General features: G+C 44.3%; 1 protein-coding gene across 1 annotated transcript; it reads left to right on the forward strand.

Moving 5' to 3' along the window:
- The first annotated feature begins 12,228 nt into the window (after positions 1-12,228).
- On the forward strand, positions 12,229-19,723 carry glulb (glutamate-ammonia ligase (glutamine synthase) b). The gene is made up of 7 exons (XM_084307248.1): positions 12,229-12,310; positions 13,871-14,050; positions 14,241-14,402; positions 17,140-17,286; positions 17,399-17,526; positions 17,641-17,840; positions 17,980-19,723. The coding sequence occupies exons 2-7, from the start codon at positions 13,885-13,887 to the stop codon at positions 18,296-18,298; spliced, it is 1,122 nt and encodes a 373-aa protein (XP_084163374.1). The 5' UTR covers positions 12,229-12,310; positions 13,871-13,884; the 3' UTR covers positions 18,299-19,723.
- Positions 19,724-21,299: the final 1,576 nt, after the last annotated feature.

Genomic DNA, 21,299 nt, shown 5'->3' on the forward strand with positions numbered 1-21,299 from the left:
AAGTAACTGTAGCCTGCGGTTTTGGTGAGTTAAATCAATATTGTGTGATATTCAATTGTCAAGTGTGCAGAATGGTTAGCTTCATGCTACATGCTAATAACGTTAAACGTAGTTTCATTCTGAGTCATACACGAACTGCCCCAAGCTCAATTTGGTTAAAGGAACCAGTATTGATATGCTGTACGTTAACTCTTTCAGTGCCACTCACGAGATTTCTCGTGTTTTTTTATAGGTGGTTGCTAGCCACTCACGAGATTTCTCGGATTTATTTTTTTTTTGTTTTTTTGTGATCTGAAAATTTTTTGCATCACCCGAGCCTACCCGAGTATAGCCGAGGGGCGCCGACGATCACTGTGGAAAAAAGCGCCCCCTGTCGTCTCCCAGATGACATAAGTGATTTTGGAATGGACTCAATGAAAATGAATGGGGAAAAAAATCCGGTACTCCACATTTTCCAGTTCACTGATCCAGCCGGGATTACTAGAGTTCATTCTGGAGCCTCAGATCCCCGCGGATCATGGAGTTCTACTGTATCGCGTTGGATCCATACACGTATCGATTTTTTCGAATGGTGATCAGGAATTGGAATATACCAGTTGGATACCATCTGATGTCAGGTAAGGACTCTATGTTATCAGTGGTAGGATAATCAGAGTAAGTTTGATGAAGTTATAAGCTGTTTTGTGAAATGTCTTCTTTCGGTTTCACTGTAAAAGTCAGAGAGGAAATCAACGAGGCGATTATCCGCGCGCGGCCGTAATGTGCGTGCGTGCACGTATAATATTGATCATCTAGCGTTTATTTGAAAACGATTCATAAAAAGGCAGACGAATATCAACATTGTGGAATATTCCACTAAAAGACGATTTTCATAGAATGCTCCAGAATGAGCTGTTTTTTATATCAAAACGGGGGCTTTTCTAACTGCTCTGAAACGGCAACGACGCGATAAAAAAACAATCTGTCTTCACAGCACTGACTGGAAAATAGTCTTTGATAATGCGATGGGCAGATTAGACACATAGCCATAATTTAAAACATAGATTAGGCGATATTAACGTTAACATTGGCGCCGATGGTGGCATTCAAGCGGTAAAACGGAAAACCAGGCGTGGCGCTGAAAGTGTTAAGAACAAGGTCTATATACATTTTGACTGTTTTGAGAGTTTTATATGAACTTGGGGAATGTCCAATATGCTAGCGCACTTTAGCCTAAATTAGCATGTGACATATGATCCCACGTGCAGTGATAAGATAGCCTGCTTTAGCTTAGCATAGCTAAAAGTAGCCTGGTTGATTATTCATTCTGAAAGCAATGAAAAGATGATGATTTGATAAAGATGGTAAATAGCTTTTATTTTCTGAATGCCTACTTGCAAGCAGGCCAGGTTTTTAGGTTTTTCTAGCACTCCGTTCCACCCTGGGAACAGTTCCAGGAGTCCATCCATCACCACGTGTGCCCACGAGGGGAGGAGGCGGTGTGCCGGACGATACAAGATGGCGAGCCAACCCACTGAACCTCTGATATAGCTCAAGGCTAATGCCAGCCTGATTCGAATACCCCTGTTGCCAACTCCTGTTACCAGTGGCGTAGCGGAGGCCCCCGCGGTGCGGGGGGGCCCCGGAGCTTAGGGGGCCCCGCTCCCACTGTAGACTATCCTCTTAGATTTCCTAACGCGCGCGAACAGGGCGCAGACAGTGGAGCCCAGTATGGTCTGCGGGGCTGCAGCTGGATGCATCTTGCGCAGAGGGCGGGGCCCCCCCCTCCCTGCTATGATTTGCTCACCTGCGATAGAGCTAGGCTGATAACTAATGTTCATTGGCAGCATTCAAAACACAGCGGGAAGGCACCGGTAAAAATGCCGCAAATATCCAAGCAAGCGGCGGTGCTTAGAAAAACAAGATGAGAGCGAAAGCCGAACAGGAGACGGCAAAACTACGAAAAAGAACATCATTGTTCCAGCAGGCAGCAAAGGTATACTGACTCTAACGTTACTGAAGAATGCATCTGCAGTAAGCTCCCCACCCAGGCCGACCGCCGCGCCGCGTCCACAGACCAGCCAGGCCCCCAGCCACGCTACAGCCGCAGACAGGTTAGAAGAATAGAACGTTTTATTCGCCATAACCAGTATGCTACTACAGGTTACATGTATGCATCAAAACTGTTACATTGTTTGTGTCGCTCCGCAGAGCTGAGTGTGAGAGCGCGGAGTTGGGCAGTGGTCTCCTCTAGTGAACGAGAGTGTTGTTGTTATTATTATTATACACTTATCTTATTTTTTAGTACATGGTTTGCGAGTGCTCCCACGGGCCGAATATTGCCCCGATCCTCGCGAGATTAAATCCACGGGCACCTCTCGGGGTGCCGAAGCTTTTCCTAAATCACTTTCATCATAGAAAACGAGGGGAAAAGGTCGGCTCGCGACCCTGAAAGTTTTGCGTGATTTTAAAAACGCTGTATTAAGTGAGCCTATTATGGGCTCCACGCGAGCTTTCTACCGTGGGTACATCTGGGCGTCCCGCAACTTTTACTCATTCATATGTAGCCCCGAAAATGCTTAGAAAAGGAAATAAACTGTGGAATAAACTCGCCGAAATGGAAAAGTGTCCCACGGGCGTGCCGTGATTCCGATCCGCATGAAAATATTCACGGCCATAGAGGAGACCGTGGGACACCTTTTTGCAACCGAATATGTGTCTCGCTCCCACGCGGCGAAAAAAATGCTAGATTTTCTCACTTTATTATTGATTTAGGGGAGTGGGCGGGGCATCATGGTCTGACCTGCGGGGGGGCCCCGACATATTGCGCAACGCCACTGCCTGTTACCTCAACAGTCCGGTAGGATTGACCTGATTGAACTTGAATCATAAGAACTTCCACGGATTGAACTGACCTATATCCTTTTCTGATACACAAACTGATAGAACGAGAACACAAGGACATTCCAAGGGCTTCAACCCTGTTCACCCTTTTGTTACTTTGATATTGTATTTTTGTATTTGATTTGATTTAATTTGATATATGGGTATTGATATTTTCCTATATGAAGGGAGACTTAAAGGGTAATTACACCCAGTAAGCTACTTGAACCACTGATAAGCTACTTGAACCATTGATATTCTCCTACAAGAAGGGAGACTTAAAGGGTAAATACCCCCAGTAAGTTATTTGATCTACTGATGTTCTCTTGTAAAGAGGACAAGTTAAAGGGTCAATGTACCCAATAAGATACTTGAATCCCATTGATGACATTGATTATAGTTGAATCACTGATGGTTCTCCTGTAAAGAAAGAAGGTGTAATTTCACCTAATAAGGTATTTGCATTAGAGTTGTTCCGATACCGATACCAGTATCGGAAAAGCCGCCGATACTGCCTAAAATGCTGGTATCGGTATCGGCGAGTACCCTCTAATGCTGCGCTCCGATACCATATGACGTAATTTATCAACAACACTGCGGTCTGTTGAGTAAGCATTATAAAACAAACGTGTGCTTAATCGATTAAAGTGTCAATGCCATTTGTCATTTTAACAGCAGATACTTTCTTAACTGTCATCGTCCCGACAGAGCGGTGTTGACGGGGAGCTCATGGGTTCGCTTGGTGGCTGGTGTTATTAGCATTGAACAGCTAACCGAAAGCTAGCTTTAACATTACCTTGGCTAAAGTTGGGGCTATTCATAATCCAGCAATAATGGCTGCAGACCTGCAAGCAAAGTACAGCAAGTTGGCAAAGGAGTATTCGTTAAATCACAATGTCACCAGTAACGTTACAGTCTTTTCATATACCGGCAGCTCATGCTATGCTAACCTAGCTCGCGTTGACGTTGTCATTGAGACCACCTCGCTCGCGTACACAATTAATGACATGTTGCGGACAGCCATATTGGTGACAATGTTTAGCTTTTAGTGCCAAATGATAAGAGTCTGAGGCGGAGTCTCAAAAGAGAATGTTGAATATTTATTGTGCAAAAATCACAACAGATCCGACTGCTACTGAAACGGAGCCTTGTAGACAGACTGAGTAGGGTATATCTGCAGAGCCAGTGGGTAGCGAGTGCAGCAACGTATAATGTCCGTGTGGATCATTGGAGTAGGGTATATCTGCAGTGCTGAAGCCCCATACTAATTGATTAATGATACTAATACAAATCTATACAATCACCTGTTGTTGAATAAATACCATTACTTTCTAGTTATTACTAAAAAACAGTATATATAAAACAGTATTTGTTAAAAAAAATAAAAAAACGTATAATTTATATAATATCTTTTTATTTATTTATTTATTTTTATGTATGCACTGGTATCGGATAAGTATCGGTATCGGCCGATACCCAAAGCTTAGGTATCGGAATCGGATCGGAAAGGAAAAAATGGTATCGGAACATCTCTAATTTGCATTCCCATAACCTAGAATATTCCATTTGGTACTTTTGTTGTGTTACACCTTCAAAGGAAGAGTTTAAAGGAGCATTTCACCTAGTAAGGTATTTGCGTTCCCTGCACATTTAAAGGTTTAGATTAATATGTTTAAACACTTACCCATTGAAATGATAAACTGAAATTGAGTTTACTGGTGATAAAAGGATACATCCAATATCCAATCTTGAATCTAGCTTTTAGCTAGAGATAACCTCAGAGACGTCTGAACCAAACCTAATGTGTTTCAATCTAGGACTTGATATTGAAGTAACCCTCCCGAAAGGAGAGGTTACAGAAAGAACCTAAAAGGGATACTTCCACTACTACCTTGCACTATACGTCTGTATGTATTATGTATGTCTAGCTAGCGCGCATTAGAAATAAACCGGTTATTGTTATAACTCTGTCTCTGGTTCACTATTCTTATATTGTGTATATTACTCCTCTCCTCGTTTCGTACCTAGAACTGTGCCCATGGCGAACAGCTGTTACAAGTAGGTGACACAAGTGCTACAGTTGCTCTAGACATTTTCACATATAGTACTTGAGGCCAATGGCAGTGGTGAATCGGCAGAATCAGCATTATTCAGTAGCGGTAAAATATTATGAAAGAAGAATGGCACAGTGATTCTTGTATCAAGGCAAGAATGACTTGGAACCCACATGTCAAAAAGACTGCATCTGGTCCTTTAAACTCATATATCTCATTTATAGGTTGGTGCCTTTAACAGCCTACCCCTGCAGCCATGGTCTACAATTATGGACCACACAAAGACTAAGTGATAATAAGTGCCTTGCTCAATGGTATTTCAAGTGTAGTTGTCGAAGGAGGGGAGAGCATTACCCATTCACCTCCCAAAGCCTTGGAATGCTGGGAACCCAAATGGCGGTTTTCCCACCTAGTCTAGGGATTTGAACTGGTAATTTTCTGCTGTTTGGCTGCAGCCCCAATATAATTTAATCCTATGGTTAATACAAGACTCTGAATATGAGAGTAATCAAACACAAATTAACAACCGGATGCTTTTTAAGTCAGCCAGGTAGTGTTATGGTTTGTAACCGACCCCAATCGCACAACACAAGACAGGTATGAGAGTAAGCCAAGAACTGGGCATTTATTGAAACACACAGAAAACGGCACTGTCCCTTTAAGGGAGAACACAAATTACTGTAAAACAAGAAATGGGAAAAAGGCACAGTGCCTCTAGGAGGCGAGCTGGCTAAGGGGAAGGCTAAGGGAACAGGACAGGGCAAGGGACAAGGGCAGGAACAGGGAGGACTAGGAGGACTGGACGGGATGACTAGGAGGACTAGGAGGACTGGACAGGGAGGGCTAGGAGGATTAGAGAGGGGAAACAGGGACAGAGGCTCGCAGAGGCGGGCTGGGGAGAGGGAGGACTGGAAGGACTAGACAGGGAGGACTAGGATGACTAGGAGGACTGGAAGGACTGGACAGGGAGGACTAGGAGGTCTAGACGGACTGGACGGACTGGACAGGGAGGACTAGAGAGGGGAAACAGGGACAGAAGCCCGCGGAGGCGGGCTGGGGACAGAGAGGACTAGGAGGGCTAGAAAGTGGAAAACAGACAAAGACTGGGATGCAAGCATTAGAAGAATGTTGCTGCTCTGCAGCTTCTCCCGGGAAGGTTCGTCTGAGGAATCTGACAGTGACGTCAGAGCCGCTCTGCAGAATCCTCTCGGCAGCTCTCCGAGGTGGAAACGGGACAGAGAGGGAGAGAGAGAGCGGGTTAGCTCAGAGTACAGTTGGGAACAGAGCAGGTGACAGGAGAAGTGACTTGTCCCAAAACAGAGTAATCCAAGTGACTGAATCTTCGGTGTAAATACACACTGCGAGTAATGTCCCAACAAAAATCCACATGATAGAATCTTCGGTGCAAATACACACAGTGAGCGAAGTCCCAATTATAATCCAAGTGATAATATCTTCGGTGTGAATACACACAGTAAGCGATGTCCCAATAATAATCCAGGTGAAAATATCTTCGGTGTGAAATCACACAGTGAGCAAAGTTCAAGCAAATATTATCCCAAATGAACAATCCAAAAAGCAGGCACAGGGTGAGTGACAGTCTGAACAAAAGCAGGATCTCTTCAGTGTTTAACACACACGAAAAATGATAGGGTCAAAAGACAGTCTTGCAAAACTCACCCAGGCGCTGTGCATAAAGAGAGCAGGATCAAACAGGGCGAGCGCGTCGCTACGGGGAACGGGTTGTCCAAGCGGAATACTGAGTGGTGCGCGGCTGTTTGGAGTACGCGCCGGTACGGAGAGCGCGTCTGGCTCGGAGGTCTGGATGCGCGTCAGGATGCGCGTCTGGAGTGAAGAGCGCGTCTGCTGCGCGAAGGTCTGGATGCGCGTCTGGATGCGCGTCTGGAGTGAAGAGCGCGTCTGCTGCGCGGAGGTCTGGATGCGCGTCTGGATGCGCGTCTGGAGTGAAGAGCGCGTCTGCTGCGCGGAGGTCTGGATGCGCGTCTGGATGCGCGTCTGGAGTGAAGAGCGCGTCTGCTGCGCGGAGGTCTGGATGCGCGTCTGGATGCGCGTCTGGAGTGAAGAGCGCGTCTGCTGCGCAGAGGTCTGGATGCGCGTCTGGATGCGCGTCTGGAGTGAAGAGCGCGTCTGCTGCGCGGAGGTCTGGATGCGCGTCTGGGCGTCTGCTGCGCGGAGGTCTGGATGCGCGTCTGGACGTCTGCTGCGCGGAGGTCTGAAGTGGAACACTGGAATACCTCCCGTGGAAGTTTAGAGAGCGCAGTCCAGTGTCTCCTTCCAGGCAAACGGCGACAGGAGGCGAAGGCTTGAGCGCATCTCATGCCGGAGATGAAAACAGCATAACAGACAGAAACTGAAACTCCCGTAGGAGCCCTTAGACAGAGAACCTCCCGAAGGAGTCTTGGTGATAGAGATATGATACGGAACGACCCGACCAGGCCAGAGGGGAAGAGCGAGGTACTTAAAGCCCAAAGGGGAACTAATTAGAATACACGTCAGGTGCGTGAAGGTAATTGATACTTGAAACTAGAAGTGTGTGTTCGGCACCAGACCAATCAAACACATAATGACAGGTAGTCCAAGGGTGTGGCTGCTGAAGAGCAAACGAACGCGAGGGTGGGGGCTAGTGAAGTGAGGAGACAGGGAATTAAAGTACAGGGAACAGGAATTAAAGGTCCAGGGAGAGGAGAACCTCACAGGTAGTTACCAAGATAGAAAGAAAGCAGGCTATAAGTGCAGTGCAGTGCAAAAACGCAACAGCAATGACCATTTATCGCCAATAGATGTCACCAAATATTAAAAAGACATATGCCCATTTATGCCATTTAAAGGTCCCATGCATTATAAATGGCCTTTTCCAGTGTTTAGCAATTGGGGATTATATCAATGTGGTCTGTGTCGTTAATTAGCATATTGACTCATCAGTCTAGTCTCGAGTTCACGATATCTTCCCTCACTCAACTAAGCTGTTCTGATTTGACTGTATTGATGATGTGAATATGGCACTGATTTGCATAACTAACGCCCCCTCTATGGTTGACAGCGACAGCAGAGCGAGTGGAAATATCTTCACTTCCTCAAACAGAGCGAGGCAGAGAAACGAGCAAGCGAGAGAGAGGGAGAGGGAGAGAGAGAGATGGAGAGAGAGAGGGAGAATCGTTTGACATCTTTATTTATAATAAAACATAATAAGATACCTGAGCCCTAATGATAAGCTCAATGAAGAAACCCACTCCCATTGCCAAAAGAAAGTCCTATAACTATGTGGAACTACACACTACCAATGTATTACATGGCCCATATAATGGCCACAAACAGCGTTGCCTAACTTCCAAAGAACCGTGCCCCTTTGATGTGAGCTCCAGGTATTGACATGAATGGGACCCTGATAGTTTATCAGTGAGCTGGATGCAATCCTACCTGGAGGGGAGAGAACAGATGGTAGAGGTAAACGGTACTCTATCCCCCCCCCCTCACAGTGAGCTGTGGTGTTCCACAAGGAAGCATACTAGGACCGCTATTGTTCCTAATTTATGCAAATGACATGTCGTCAGCCTGTGAAATATGAAAACATATTTCATCAACTAAAATATTTAGTCAACAAAAATATTTCATCAACTAAAATATACAGTACGTCACACCCTGCCGTCTGCAAGTGGCTAATCTTGAGTATTTTTTCTCCTCTTCATAAGAGTTTGAGGTTTTCCGTTTGAGGTAAAAACAGCAATAAAAAAAAACTCCACATCCCAGCCCCAACGCCTGAATACTTTTACCAACGGATTTCCAGTTCCGCGTTCACGTTCTGCGCTCTGATTGGCCACTGACGTTTCTGGTAGCGCCAATCGTGTGACGCCTCTTTCTTTCACCGGTTAAGCTTAGGCACTCTTTCGAAGTTGGTTAAGGTTAGAGTTTGTCTTAGAGCAGGGCGATAGAACACCAGCCCTGATTCCATACTCTAACCTTAACCAACTTCGAAAGAGTCGCCTAAGAAACGTCAGTGGCCAATCAGATCGCACCAGAAATGTCAGTGGCCAATCAGATCGCAGAACGTGAACGCGGAACTTGAAATCCGTTGGTAAAAGAATAGACGCAGCCCCGACACGAATGAGGCAGATTGGGATCATTATTCATGACAGACAGCAGAGACCCGCCGGTGCTGATAGCGGATATCATCGAGCTCCCCCTAGTGACTAGGGGCCTCCACTACACACTAGTAAAAAAAAAATCAAGAAATACGAAAAAAATATATATATAATCAGATCCTCATCCAGCGTTTACTTTCACAGCATCTATAGTGACTACTAGTATCATCTCATCTCTTCTCTATCTATTTTTATAAAACATTTTGTATTGCAAATACAAATATGATTGATTGTTTGATAATGAGGGGTGAGAGACGTTGAGTCTACGTGACACTGACGTCCAGGTCTAGGGGTCACTGTCAGGTCAGGTGACCACTGACCGCGAGAATTGCACTTGCAAGTTGATCAAGTAGGCTAAGACTCGAGTAGTACTGTATGATCATATGAGACTCAAAAAGCATGGATAAAAAAGTTAAACGGTGGGAAAGCGGAGCTGCTAAGTTAAAATCTAAACAGGAAAGGGACAGAAAGAGCGCGTTACTTCGGCAAAGCATACCGACTATCTCTACTTTTTTCACCCCGTCAGGTAAGGAGGAGGATAGCCCCCTGGCTAGCACTAGTAGTAGCAGCAACGTTAAAGAGGCTGAGCCAGGCGCCGCGGGCAGAGAGGACGAGAATGCTAACGTTATTATTATTGATGCTAGCGACAGAGAAGAGGCAGCGGCAGCCTCTAGTTCAGCCGGCCCACCACCACCAGTGGCTGCCACCTGTTCGTATACACCCGCCGCATCTCCACAGCCCAGCCCCAACACCAACACGAATGATTCTGACTCTGAGGCAGACCGCGATGATGACAGCCCGCCGCCGGCGGTGCTTGAACATGAAAACCAGGAGGATTGGTTGGACAATGTTACGGATCCAGTTTTTTTTAAGTGACATGTAAAAATGTCACTGTGCGTGTATGTGTGTGGGTGTGGGGGGGGGGGCCTCCACAAGAATCTGGCCCGGGGGCCTCTGAATTCTTAATCTGGCCTTGCTCCTCCCCACTGCATGTATATATTCCCTCCCCACCGTATGTGTATTTCTCTCCCACCCACCCACCCCCTCCAAATGTACAGTCTCCACCCCACCGTATGTATATTTCTCTCCCACCCACCCACCCCCTCCATCATATGTATATACTCTGTCAGGATCTAGGGGTAACAGTACTGTATATTTGAATACCGTTTATGTCACAAATGTATCAGTACTAAATACCTATATGTCCCTATGCCATAAATGTCATGTATGTTGTGTATGTCATAAATGTCTATATGAATTGAAAATGGGGGACCCTGATGTAAACAAGACAAACGTCTTTCTCAGGTCTGCATCCCCTTAACAATTGTGTGTATTGAGCCGTACTGTATTGTACCCATTCTGCAATCTGTTAAATAAAGTTTTCATTAATTCATGTAAACAAGACACACGACTTTCTCTGGTCTTGTGTGTATTGAGCCGTACTGTATTGTACTCATTCTGCAATCTGTTAAATAAAGTTTTCATTCATTTAATTATTAACATTAATTGCAACCTTACTTTTCTGCAGTCCTGCCTAGTCAGTGACCAGTTAACATGTTAAAACTGTAGCCACTAGTAGCAGACGAGTTTGGAGGTAGCCTGACGAGGAAATACACCCATTTCCTTGTTCTTCAGAACAAGCTGTTCTTTCTGGAGTTGTTGTTTTTTAGGCTCTTTCTAGACTCCGAGTGCTCCTTCTGGAACCACCCATCTTTTCTGACATCGGATCAAATCCCACCCATATCTGCCTTACTCTGCCTCTCAGTCTTAACATTGTCTCAATGAATGAATGAATGAATGAAAACTTTATTTAACAGATTGCAGAATGGGTACAATACAGTACGGCTCAATACATACAATTGTTAAGGGGATGCAGACCTGAGAAAGACGTTTGTCTTGTTTCCATCAGGGTCCCCCATTTTCAATTCATATAGAAGTGATTTCAATAAAGAAAACATCAAAGGCAAAAAAAGAACAGATTGTTCTGCTCATAGGGGATCTCGTTTATTATACCACTGGATGGCGACCTACCTTTGTATCAACCATTCATGTGAAAATAGGCAAAACGATGTTTAGCCTATATACAGTTTTGTTTGTGTTTCAAACCTGTGCGATGTGTGTTCGTGAGAAGCTCTCAGGGAATACACACGGGCATCATTGTGGGTTGTGGTGGGTTCCTTCCCCTTTGTTGGAGTAGGGTATATCTGCAGAGCCGCAAGCCCAACGTCTGGGCGGGGCTTCGGGGCTTGTACTCTGTTTGAGGCGGGTCTTCGGGGCTTGTACTCTGTTTGCGTGGGCGCAGGGGTGCAGTGCTGGGCATACGCGGTCAAACGACGTTTGGGCTTCGTCACTGAGGCCGAAGTGCGCGCATCCTATTATTATGCAAAGTCTAGGTGGTAAGTGCCGGCGCGACGACACAAAAATGACTCGTCGCCGGCACTTATTACCTAGACTTTGCATAATAATAGGATACCGACAACCAAATACAAGCCCTGTAGGTGGGGGGTTGCTTGATCTCTCGACTGGAAGGATGAGACAAGGTGTATCATCTGTTCTGTGGGCGGGCGTTTGGCCTTCGCCCATATTACGACTGCACCCCTGCATGGGCGTGGCGTCGGGGCTTGTACCTTGTCTTATTTCCTGTAAAACCCGGAAGTAGTGAGTTTGTGCTGTTTATTTTTAACCTTAACCCTAACCCTAACCTTAACCTTAACCTTAACCTTAACCTTAACCATAACCTGCAACACGAAACACAGAAATGCAAATGCTGTCGACTCGAGTCCTCACTGCTTGTAAAAATAAACAGCACAAACTGACTACTGCACAGTCAAACAGAGTACAAGCCCGAATGCACAGTCAGAGTACAAGCCCCGAAGTCCCGCCTCAAACAGAGTACAAGCCCTGAAGCCCCGCCTCAAACAGAGTACAAGCCCCGAATCCCGCCTCAAACAGAGTACAAGCCCCGAAGCCCCGCCCAGACGTTTGGCTTGCGGCTCTGCAGATATACCCTATTGCTTTGTTGTAGTAGTAGGCTGTCATTCGGCCCACGAGCCCAACATCTCCTCATCACGACAGGATCACGTTTCCTTTCAGCCAATCGCGTGCAGGGAGAGTTTGTCTATATATGCTGCTGGACGCTGCCACGGGTTGGAGTCAGGAATGAACAACAAGAGCAGGGGACTCATCTTCACAGGCTGTGTCAGTCTTTTCATTTTCTTCTTCAGTTAACATACGGTAATGATTATTCTTTAGCCTATAATATTCCTGACATGTTTTAATTTTTTTATGCGATTACCAATAGTTTTGTGTGGTATGTAATGTTAGAACGTTTTACTGTAGTGTAACTGTCAATGGTTTATTTTACTTTTGGGGGTTGTGCTTTTTTCTTGTGCTTTTGGTTGAGGAATTTTCTTAAAGGGGAACTATTTTACTATTTCTTTCACTATTTGGGCACTTTTACACAATTCCTGTGAGTATATGGAACACCTAATTTTTTTTTTTTTTTAATGCATTGTTTTGTATTTCTATTAAGTACTAACAGCATTTTTATGTCGTTTTGAGGCGGGGGAGTGGCAACCATAGGCAACTGCCACACTATTATCGTTCTACCTACTGTGTTTACAAGCGTCCATGTTGTAAGGGGTAGAACTACACAAACAGTCTGTGCAAGCTTGGCCTCTATTGTGCCTCGTCTGTCCCTGATCGCCTGTCATTTATTTGAGCCTTGCTTTAGTTTAGATGACTCCAGGACTACTAGAACATTAGAGGATTTAGCCAACCCTAAATTGGCATTATTAATGAAATTGTCTAACCAAACAGCAGACGCCACTTTGAGTAGTCCTATACTTAGCCTAAATGTCGAGTTTATTTGTAATGGCTTTTGTTGTTAGTAGCCTACAGGTGATTGCACCTGTCAGTGTTAACCTATTATCTGAAACAAATCTTTCTGGTGTCTCGTTTCAGCATAGAGGCTTTGTTTGGGAATATGTGCTTGGTTTTAAGCCCGAGAGGGGGGGTATATAATGGTAAACAACACCACGTCTGTGATGTTGGCTACTCACCCAATATTGCTGCGACTTGCGGTCAGCTAGATATGATATTTTAAGCTGCAGGCAGAAAACGTATATTTAGTAAAATATCTACTTGTCCACGAGATTCACACGGGCGGGGCCACATTATGTGTATGCGATATGCGAATATCAATAACGCTGCACGAATCGCATGATGAGACCTTTTGTTAATGAGCCAGGTCCCTCACCAAGTTTTCATGTATTGGTACAACAGGTAGGCATGCCTTGAAAGAATAATAAGCTGCCGACTTGGAATTCCTGTTATGCTAAATATCAGTGGGTGCTTGTTGCCAATTTGCAGCTGCTAATCCATTTTCAACAGGGAAGGGGGGGGGGGGGGTAATGAATGCACGCATTCATTTGAGTTTGATAGTTATTTAGCTTGAATATCTCATCCAGTGATGTCATTCGAAGACGCCCAATCCTTGTGTTTTAATTACAGCTAAAATTATTTAGATGGGAGAAGAAATTGCAATAGGGATTACTATTTCTTCATCTACATATTCAGTGTAAGCGATACAACACAAGGGGAGTAAGTTGGTCTACTCTAACATCACTATACTATAACGCATGACCTCTATTGCTTTTATACGTCATCTGTTTTTATATTGTTAACAGAGTTAAGAATACATTTTGATAGCAAAAAGGTTGCTTAGGAAAGGAAAACCTCAGTATAGTTGGCAGCTGAAAGTGTTAATGACTTATTTTATTCTATATTTTATAGGCTTGTGGGTCAAAATGGCCACCTCATCAAGTGCAAAACTGAGCAAAACTGTCAAGAAGCAGTACATGGATCTCCCTCAAGGAGATAAAGTCCAAGCCATGTACATCTGGATTGATGGATCGGGAGAAGGATTGCGCTGCAAGACCAGAACTTTGGATTCTGAACCCAAAACTATTGAGGGTAAGTAAGGTCAGGGTACAATCTAATCCAAAGAACACAACATGATGTAAACAAAGACTCTTGACTACAATGGCATCAGCTAATGGAGATAAACTAGCACAAAATTATGATGAAATGTGGTCATGCTGCACAAGGTTATTTCACATATCCTCCAAAGCATTGATTTCTAGTACACTGTTCTCTTTAACAGATCTTCCAGAGTGGAACTTTGATGGCTCCAGCACCGACCAATCTGAGGGCTCCAACAGCGACATGTACCTGATGCCTGCAGCCATGTTCAGGGACCCGTTCCGGCAAGATCCCAACAAGCTGGTTCTGTGTGAAGTCCTCAAGTACAACCGCAAGCCTGCAGGTAAGAGATTTGTGTGGAATGCAATGATTTTTGGATTGTTTGGTTGGTGAGTGAATGGAAAGATGGGTTGGTAGGTGGATAGATAAATGTATACCACAAGGAGAATTTGTTTTTTAAAGTTACATTCTGACAGCCATCATTGATATATATAGTGTTTGGTCCATAACATGGGCCTCCCAGTTCCTCTGCTCTGCAGTAAATTGGATTCTGGTAGCCCTTCCCAGAGAACCTTTTTTTTTTTTTACTTATTTCAAGAAATCTTGCCAAGCCAAATTTGCTTACTGCACTGGTGGATTATTTTACTTGTTTCAAGGACACATTTGCTTAAAACTAGTTTTTTATTTATTTTTTCCAGTGTAGAGTTCCTCTCTCCTGATTGGATAAAGTATTTTCTGTTTACTGCAGAGCGGAGGGACTGGCCAACACTATACCAGTGATGGCTGTTGGAATGTAGCGCTAAAATAAATTGCATAACAGTCATCAGTACGGCTGATATCATCATCGTAGTGCGTTTCTTTTTATTTGATTGTGGATCCCCATTAGTCTCTACACAGGGCTCTACGCTAACCTTTTTCAATAGGGGCACAGGTGCTCCTAAATGAAAAAATTTAGGAGCACACAAAGAAATTTAGGAGTACCCAAAAATATTTAGGAGCACAGTGAAAATATTTCAAGTAACAGGAGTTTATTTTTATTTTTTTTAAATAAATGTATATTTGTACTGTGCGTGCATGTGCAAACGGGAACGGGACACATCTGTGCAATAGCACATACCACCAAAGTCACTGGCCCACTGTGTGTGTGTGTGTATCATCTGCGTGTGCAAACGGGAATGGGACACAGACATTTGAACTATTAATTAAGTGATTAATGCCTACTGTGGCAAAGTTGTAGCCAACAACTAGGCCTAATAAGAAAGGCAGTGACATTGAACAAAAAGGAGACACTGGCTTTACAACCAGGGCCATCAGTAGAGGGGGGAGCTAGTGTTGCTCTTCTAGAAAAATTATCCTTTCAGGGTTGCCTATTGAAATACTGTACACCTCCAGTACAGAAACATTGTTTATGAGTTTGCGTGTCAGGTAGACCATTGATTGACGTCGATTCTGCCAATTACGATGTCACACCGCTTGCACTCTAGCCGTCCGGCGCTGCAGCTGGACCCTATTGCCCACCTCTGCGGTTGATAACGCTAGCCAAGTTAGCTGTACACACATACACAGTGGGCCAGTTGTAGGGGTGTAACAATGCATCGATCCTACTTTGCAATATTTACAAAACATGACATTGTTTTCGAACTCTAGCCATGGGAAAATGTTTAGCCAATTCACGTTAAATTTGTATGTCTTCCCTCCGGCTCCAGTGGGTGTAGCTTCGCTAGCTACAGTGGCTACATTGGGTGCTACAGTGGGGGTAGTAGTGGGTGTAGCCTCGCTAGCTTGGCCAACTTCGCTAGCATGCTGGCTAGCGTCAGTATCTTGGTTAACATTAACCATCACCTCTGTAACATGAGCTGCCTCGCCTGACTTCTCATTCTCCGGTATCTTTCGCGCAAAATAAAAATGAATGGGCTTCGACATGGCTGTATTGTCTGACTCAGACAGTGACGCTGATCGTTACTTTCAGTTTCCAGTTGCGTGACCACAGGAAACTCTACTGTGATTGGAACGTTTATGCGGCTGTGAACTGTGGGACTTGTAGTTTTTTAACGATTCTTGCAGCGGAGGGGGAAAAAAACGAATGAGGCTGTAATCTGCATTTGCACGCCGTGCGAGTAATTGATTTTTCAGGTTCGCACACACATTTTTAGGGACATATGCGAGCAATATGGTCTCACTGTAGAGCCCTGCTCTACACGAAGGTGAGACTACTCTTCCTGGGGTCCAAACATTTAAAATACAAACACACATTTAAAAAAATATATAAAACCACAAACATTGAAGTACTCAAGAAAACATCACAACAAACAAAACTAGTGAATCAAAGCGCACTCAATATTCATAAGTCAAATATCACAATTCTCCAACCACAGAATACATATTCCATAATCAGTCCATAAGAACAAAACATAAAATCGTTTATATGATTTGAACTAATAATATAGCATTACTTGTCTCAATTCACAGATCACCTTATATTTCCATAATAAGTCAATGCTAAATGTATCTCGTTATTCCTGAGCGCAATTTAAGACCTTTTTTGAAACATAAATTTGTTCCTTACCATAGTTATATTTCTCGGTATACTATTCCAATAAGCAACTGCTCTATACGTTACCGTCTTTTTCAGAGCATTTGTTTTTGGTAGAGGTAAAGCATGAATCTAATGCTTGCCTTGTGGTATATCCATGTCTCATATTAGTTGGGTACAGTTGTGAGCGCAAACCCTCTGGTTTACCAGTATTCCAGATATTAAACAAAAAAGTTACCAGGCTACATACCATCCTCTGTTCCACTGTCATCCAGGTTAGCGTGGCATGCATCCCTCCAACACTACTCCTCACAGAGCAGCGCAGAGTGAGGCATGCCGCCCTGTTCTGAGCGAGCTGCAGTTTGTTCAGGTCAAGCCTAGAGGCGTTGGACCATATATTAGGATCGTAGTCCAGGAGGGATACGATTAAAGATTGTAGTACAAGCTTCGCTCTAGTCAACAGATTTCTACACCTTCTGATCATTGAAGTACCACAGCTCATCTTAGCCACCATCTTAAACTGCTCTGCATTACCGTTATCCATCAGAAACCAACCTCCGCCAGACCTGTGATAAAATAATGAGTATGGTGGAGAATCAGCACCCTTGGTTTGGAATGGAACAGGAGTACACCATCCTGGGTACTGATGGACACCCCTTCGGCTGGCCCTCAAATGGTTTCCCTGGTCCTCAAGGTGAGTCTCAGAATCCGAGCGCTCAGGCACGGGCAATTGACATTTAATCCAGAAAACTGTCACTTCCTGGAGCTTGGTTGGGTTAATACTTTGTTTTGTTCTCACTGAATAGGACCTTATTATTGTGGAGTGGGAGCAGATAAAGCCTATGGAAGGGATGTAGTGGAAGCCCACTATAAAGCCTGTCTGTACGCTGGCGTCCAGATCTGTGGCACCAATGCTGAAGTCATGCCAGCTCAGGTATTCTGCTTTGTCAAAACTCCGCCCTCTTCTCTTGATCCTCCAATCACAACTGTTGCTGTCCTGTTACCCTTTGGAATCTTGTAACTAATGCTTTTGCATGAATACTTCCAGTGGGAGTTCCAGGTCGGGCCGTCTGAAGGCATCAACATGGGTGACCACCTGTGGGTGGCGCGCTTCATCCTACACAGGGTCTGCGAGGACTTCGGAGTGGTGGCCTCCTTTGACCCCAAGCCTATCGCAGGGAACTGGAACGGAGCCGGCTGCCACACAAACTTCAGCACCAAGGAGATGCGAGAGGAGGGTGGATTGAAGTAAGGATTTGTCCTCATTTAGTAGTGTGTTCTTTTTTTTTACATTGGTTAGCACATTAAAAAAATTCTGGGGAGACATTCCAAAACGCCTCGCAGCTGAAAGGCGGAAGCATAACTCTTTATTTTTCTTTTGGCACAGAGCCATTGAAGAGTCGATTGAGAGGCTGGCGAAGAGGCACAGCTACCACATCCGAACCTACGACCCTAAGGGGGGGCTCGACAACGCCAGACGTCTCACCGGTCATCATGAAACCTCTAACATCCACGAGTTCTCAGCTGGCGTGGCTAATCGCGGTGCCAGCATCCGCATCCCCCGCTCGGTGGGCCAGGAGAAGAAGGGCTACTTCGAGGACCGCCGCCCATCCGCCAACTGCGACCCGTACAGCGTTACTGAGGCCTTAATACGCACGTGTTTGCTTAAAGAAGAGGGCGACGAGCCCACAGATCATAGCAAATAGATTTCTAAAGACTGAATCAAGCCTTTCCTTTTTGTAAATAAAAGTCCCTTTTTTATTTTTAGGAAACCTTGATGAATTTCTGCAAACTGGGAGACCTTTTTCACCGTCCAAGAAGCACTTCACAATGGCGTCTATGGTTTTGGGAGTAATTGGAAGCACAAAATGTTAGCATTTTCTTAGCATCATGCATGCTAGTGGAAATCAATGGGTGGGGCATTAATCAGAAATATTACTTGGCGAAAGAATTTGGAATGTCTTGTTTCTCTAGCATGTTTAGCTTCATGCTAACATAATTTCTTCCATTTTTGTCTCGAAACATTGGAAGTGCTTTTCGGGTAGGCTGAAGGGATTTCCAGTTTCTGACATCAATGGGGCTTCTTAAAAATTTGGGACTAGCCCTTAAAGTTTGGATTTTTGAGCGATTTAAGTTGTCTGTAGTGTAAGGGATGCAAAGCTATCTTGCTTACTTACAGAGTCCATAGTCTGGACAGTTTCCAAGCTAAACCAGAAGGCGAACGGGGTCTTGAAACCAGAAGGTTTTAATCCACAACATGCAGACAAAAGTGTTACTTATTTTCAACACAATCATCTGTCCTCTGCACTTTTAATTCTGCAGGCATTCGGTTCACTTGGAGCCCGGCCAGAACTCCGACCACGGGACTTGGGTTAGTTAGTAAGCTTTGCTTGCTTCAACTACACTTATGCCTGCTGGCATGAGGGGCAGCAACAAAGGATCTCCACAGGTCTGCCTCAGGGTTCAATTGGCCTTCCACTGTTGGGACGCCAGGTTTATTTTGGGTCTTCTCCTATTACGCCTTCCTGATGGGTGTCCAGGTCAGTTTGTGTCAGGAGTTTTCCCGAGGCTCCTTGTGCGTATTGACAGCTTGGAGATGTGCCTCTCTTGACACCCCCCTCCCAGCATTCTGAACCGTATAGCATGGTAGAAAGAACTCTGGTACAATAGCTTGCTGCAGATCAACTACACTACTGGCAAGTATACAACTTGATGTCCATTTGAACTATCTTTTTTTCAAGGGGCAAACTTCAAAAAGGCAAATGTCACGACCAGTACTGTATGTTTAGCATTTTCAAAACCTTGCAGGGCATGAAATACTTCACAAGAATGGGTGCTGATTTGACAGGAATGCGGTGCTGGCTTGACGTAATCTCACATTCCATGTATGTTCTCTTATACCTCTTGACATGAATACTTGTCTGGAACAAACATTTAGTCAATGTTGCTATTTTGAAAGTGTGTTATTTGCTCCTGTTGCCTTGTCTATGATAGTGGGTTTTATTATGTCAAAAGATATGTACGCCTGTGTGTAGTTTCTTTTTTACAACGCATGTGATTGAACATTTTCACTTGTAAAAGAAATAACTAATAAAATATCAAATTTTTATTAAAGTAAAATGCTATACTTATTCTGTAATGTCTTATTCCTTTTTGGATGAAGAAAAATCTTACAATACGAGGCTAAAACGCCTATAGTCCATATCCATAAACATCACGGATGTACTAGCACATTGCTCTAATGAAGTAGATCCATGAGTTAAATTATGAAAGGGGAACATTTTATGTCTATAGAAATGCCACATCCCTCAAATAGGTAAAGCAGCCTATTCATGTGTGTACTCTGTATCAACCACGCTCTCTAAAAGCACTTGTAGCAGAAGATTGGTATTGGTGCACTTCTAGTATGAAACCTGTAATTACAGGTGCAGCTCAATAAATTAGAATATCGTGGGAAAGTCTATATTTAGCTGTATTGATGCAGTCATTTGTGCAAAAGGAGCCCCAACCAAGTACTGAGTGAACATCAACATACATGAACATACTTTTCAGAAGGCCGACATTTCTATATACAAAAGAAAAATACATCTATTTTAAAAATGTTATTGGTGATCCATACTTTTGGGCTTTCATGAGCTGTAAGACATAATCAACCAAATTAAAACAAAGGCTTGAAATATTTCACTTTGTGTGTAATGAATCTAATCTACGAGAGTTTAGCTTTTTGAATTCAATTACTGAAATAAAATAACTTCCACGATATTCTAATTTATCAAGCTGCACCTGTAAGTGTCATCAATCGATCAGATTTATTTATATAGCACATTTAACATGACACGTGTCAACCAAAGTGCTATACAGAGGGTAGATACAGACAACAATCACAACTTATGGGAGGGCACACAGGAAAACGGCATGAGTCAGTGAATGGGAAGCGGGAAAGGCTAGTAGGTAGAAGTGGGTTTTGAGCCTAGATTTGAAGGCATCTATCGAGGGGGCAAGCCTAATGGAGGTGGGGATGCTGTTCCACAGTGCAGGGGCTGCGACAGCAAAGGCACGGCCCCCCCTGAGCTTGAGGTTAGACCTCCGGACTGTCAGGAGCCTCTGATCGGCTGACCTGAGGGACCTGGACCTGGTGTTGGAATAGGGGGATAGGAGGTCTGAGATGTAGGAGGGGGGCTGACCATTAAGGGCTTTAAAAACAAATAGGAGAACCTTAAAATCTATCCTGTAGCGTACTGGAAGCCAATGAAGGGAGGCAAGGACAGGGGTGATGTGGTCTCTCTTACGGGTTCCGGTCAACAGTCTGGCAGCGGCGTTTTGTACCAGCTGTAAGCGGGACAGGGAAGACTGGTTAATGCCTATATAGATGGAGTTGCAGTAGTCTAATCTAGATTAAATGAAAGCGTGGATAACTCTCTGAAGGTCTGCAGGGGAGAGAAGGGCTTTGAGTTTAGCAATGGTGCGTAATTGGAAAAAACATGCCTTTACCACTGAGTTCACTTGTCTGTCGAATTTAAATTGTGGATCAAAAATGAGTTTACGTGTGGGGGGTGAGATGTTCCTTCTGATATCCTCAACTTTGGTGGTGAAAAAATTTGAGAATTCCTCACACTTAGTTGGGGACACACGTCATGTCAAAGCTATTAGCTGAAACGTGACCGGTCTGAAGGGGAAACATGCAGCTCTCATAATGTTGGACCAGAG

This window comes from Notolepis coatsorum (assembly GCF_963971535.1).
Source record: "Notolepis coatsorum genome assembly, chromosome: 2".
Lineage (NCBI taxonomy): Eukaryota > Metazoa > Chordata > Actinopteri > Aulopiformes > Paralepididae > Notolepis > Notolepis coatsorum.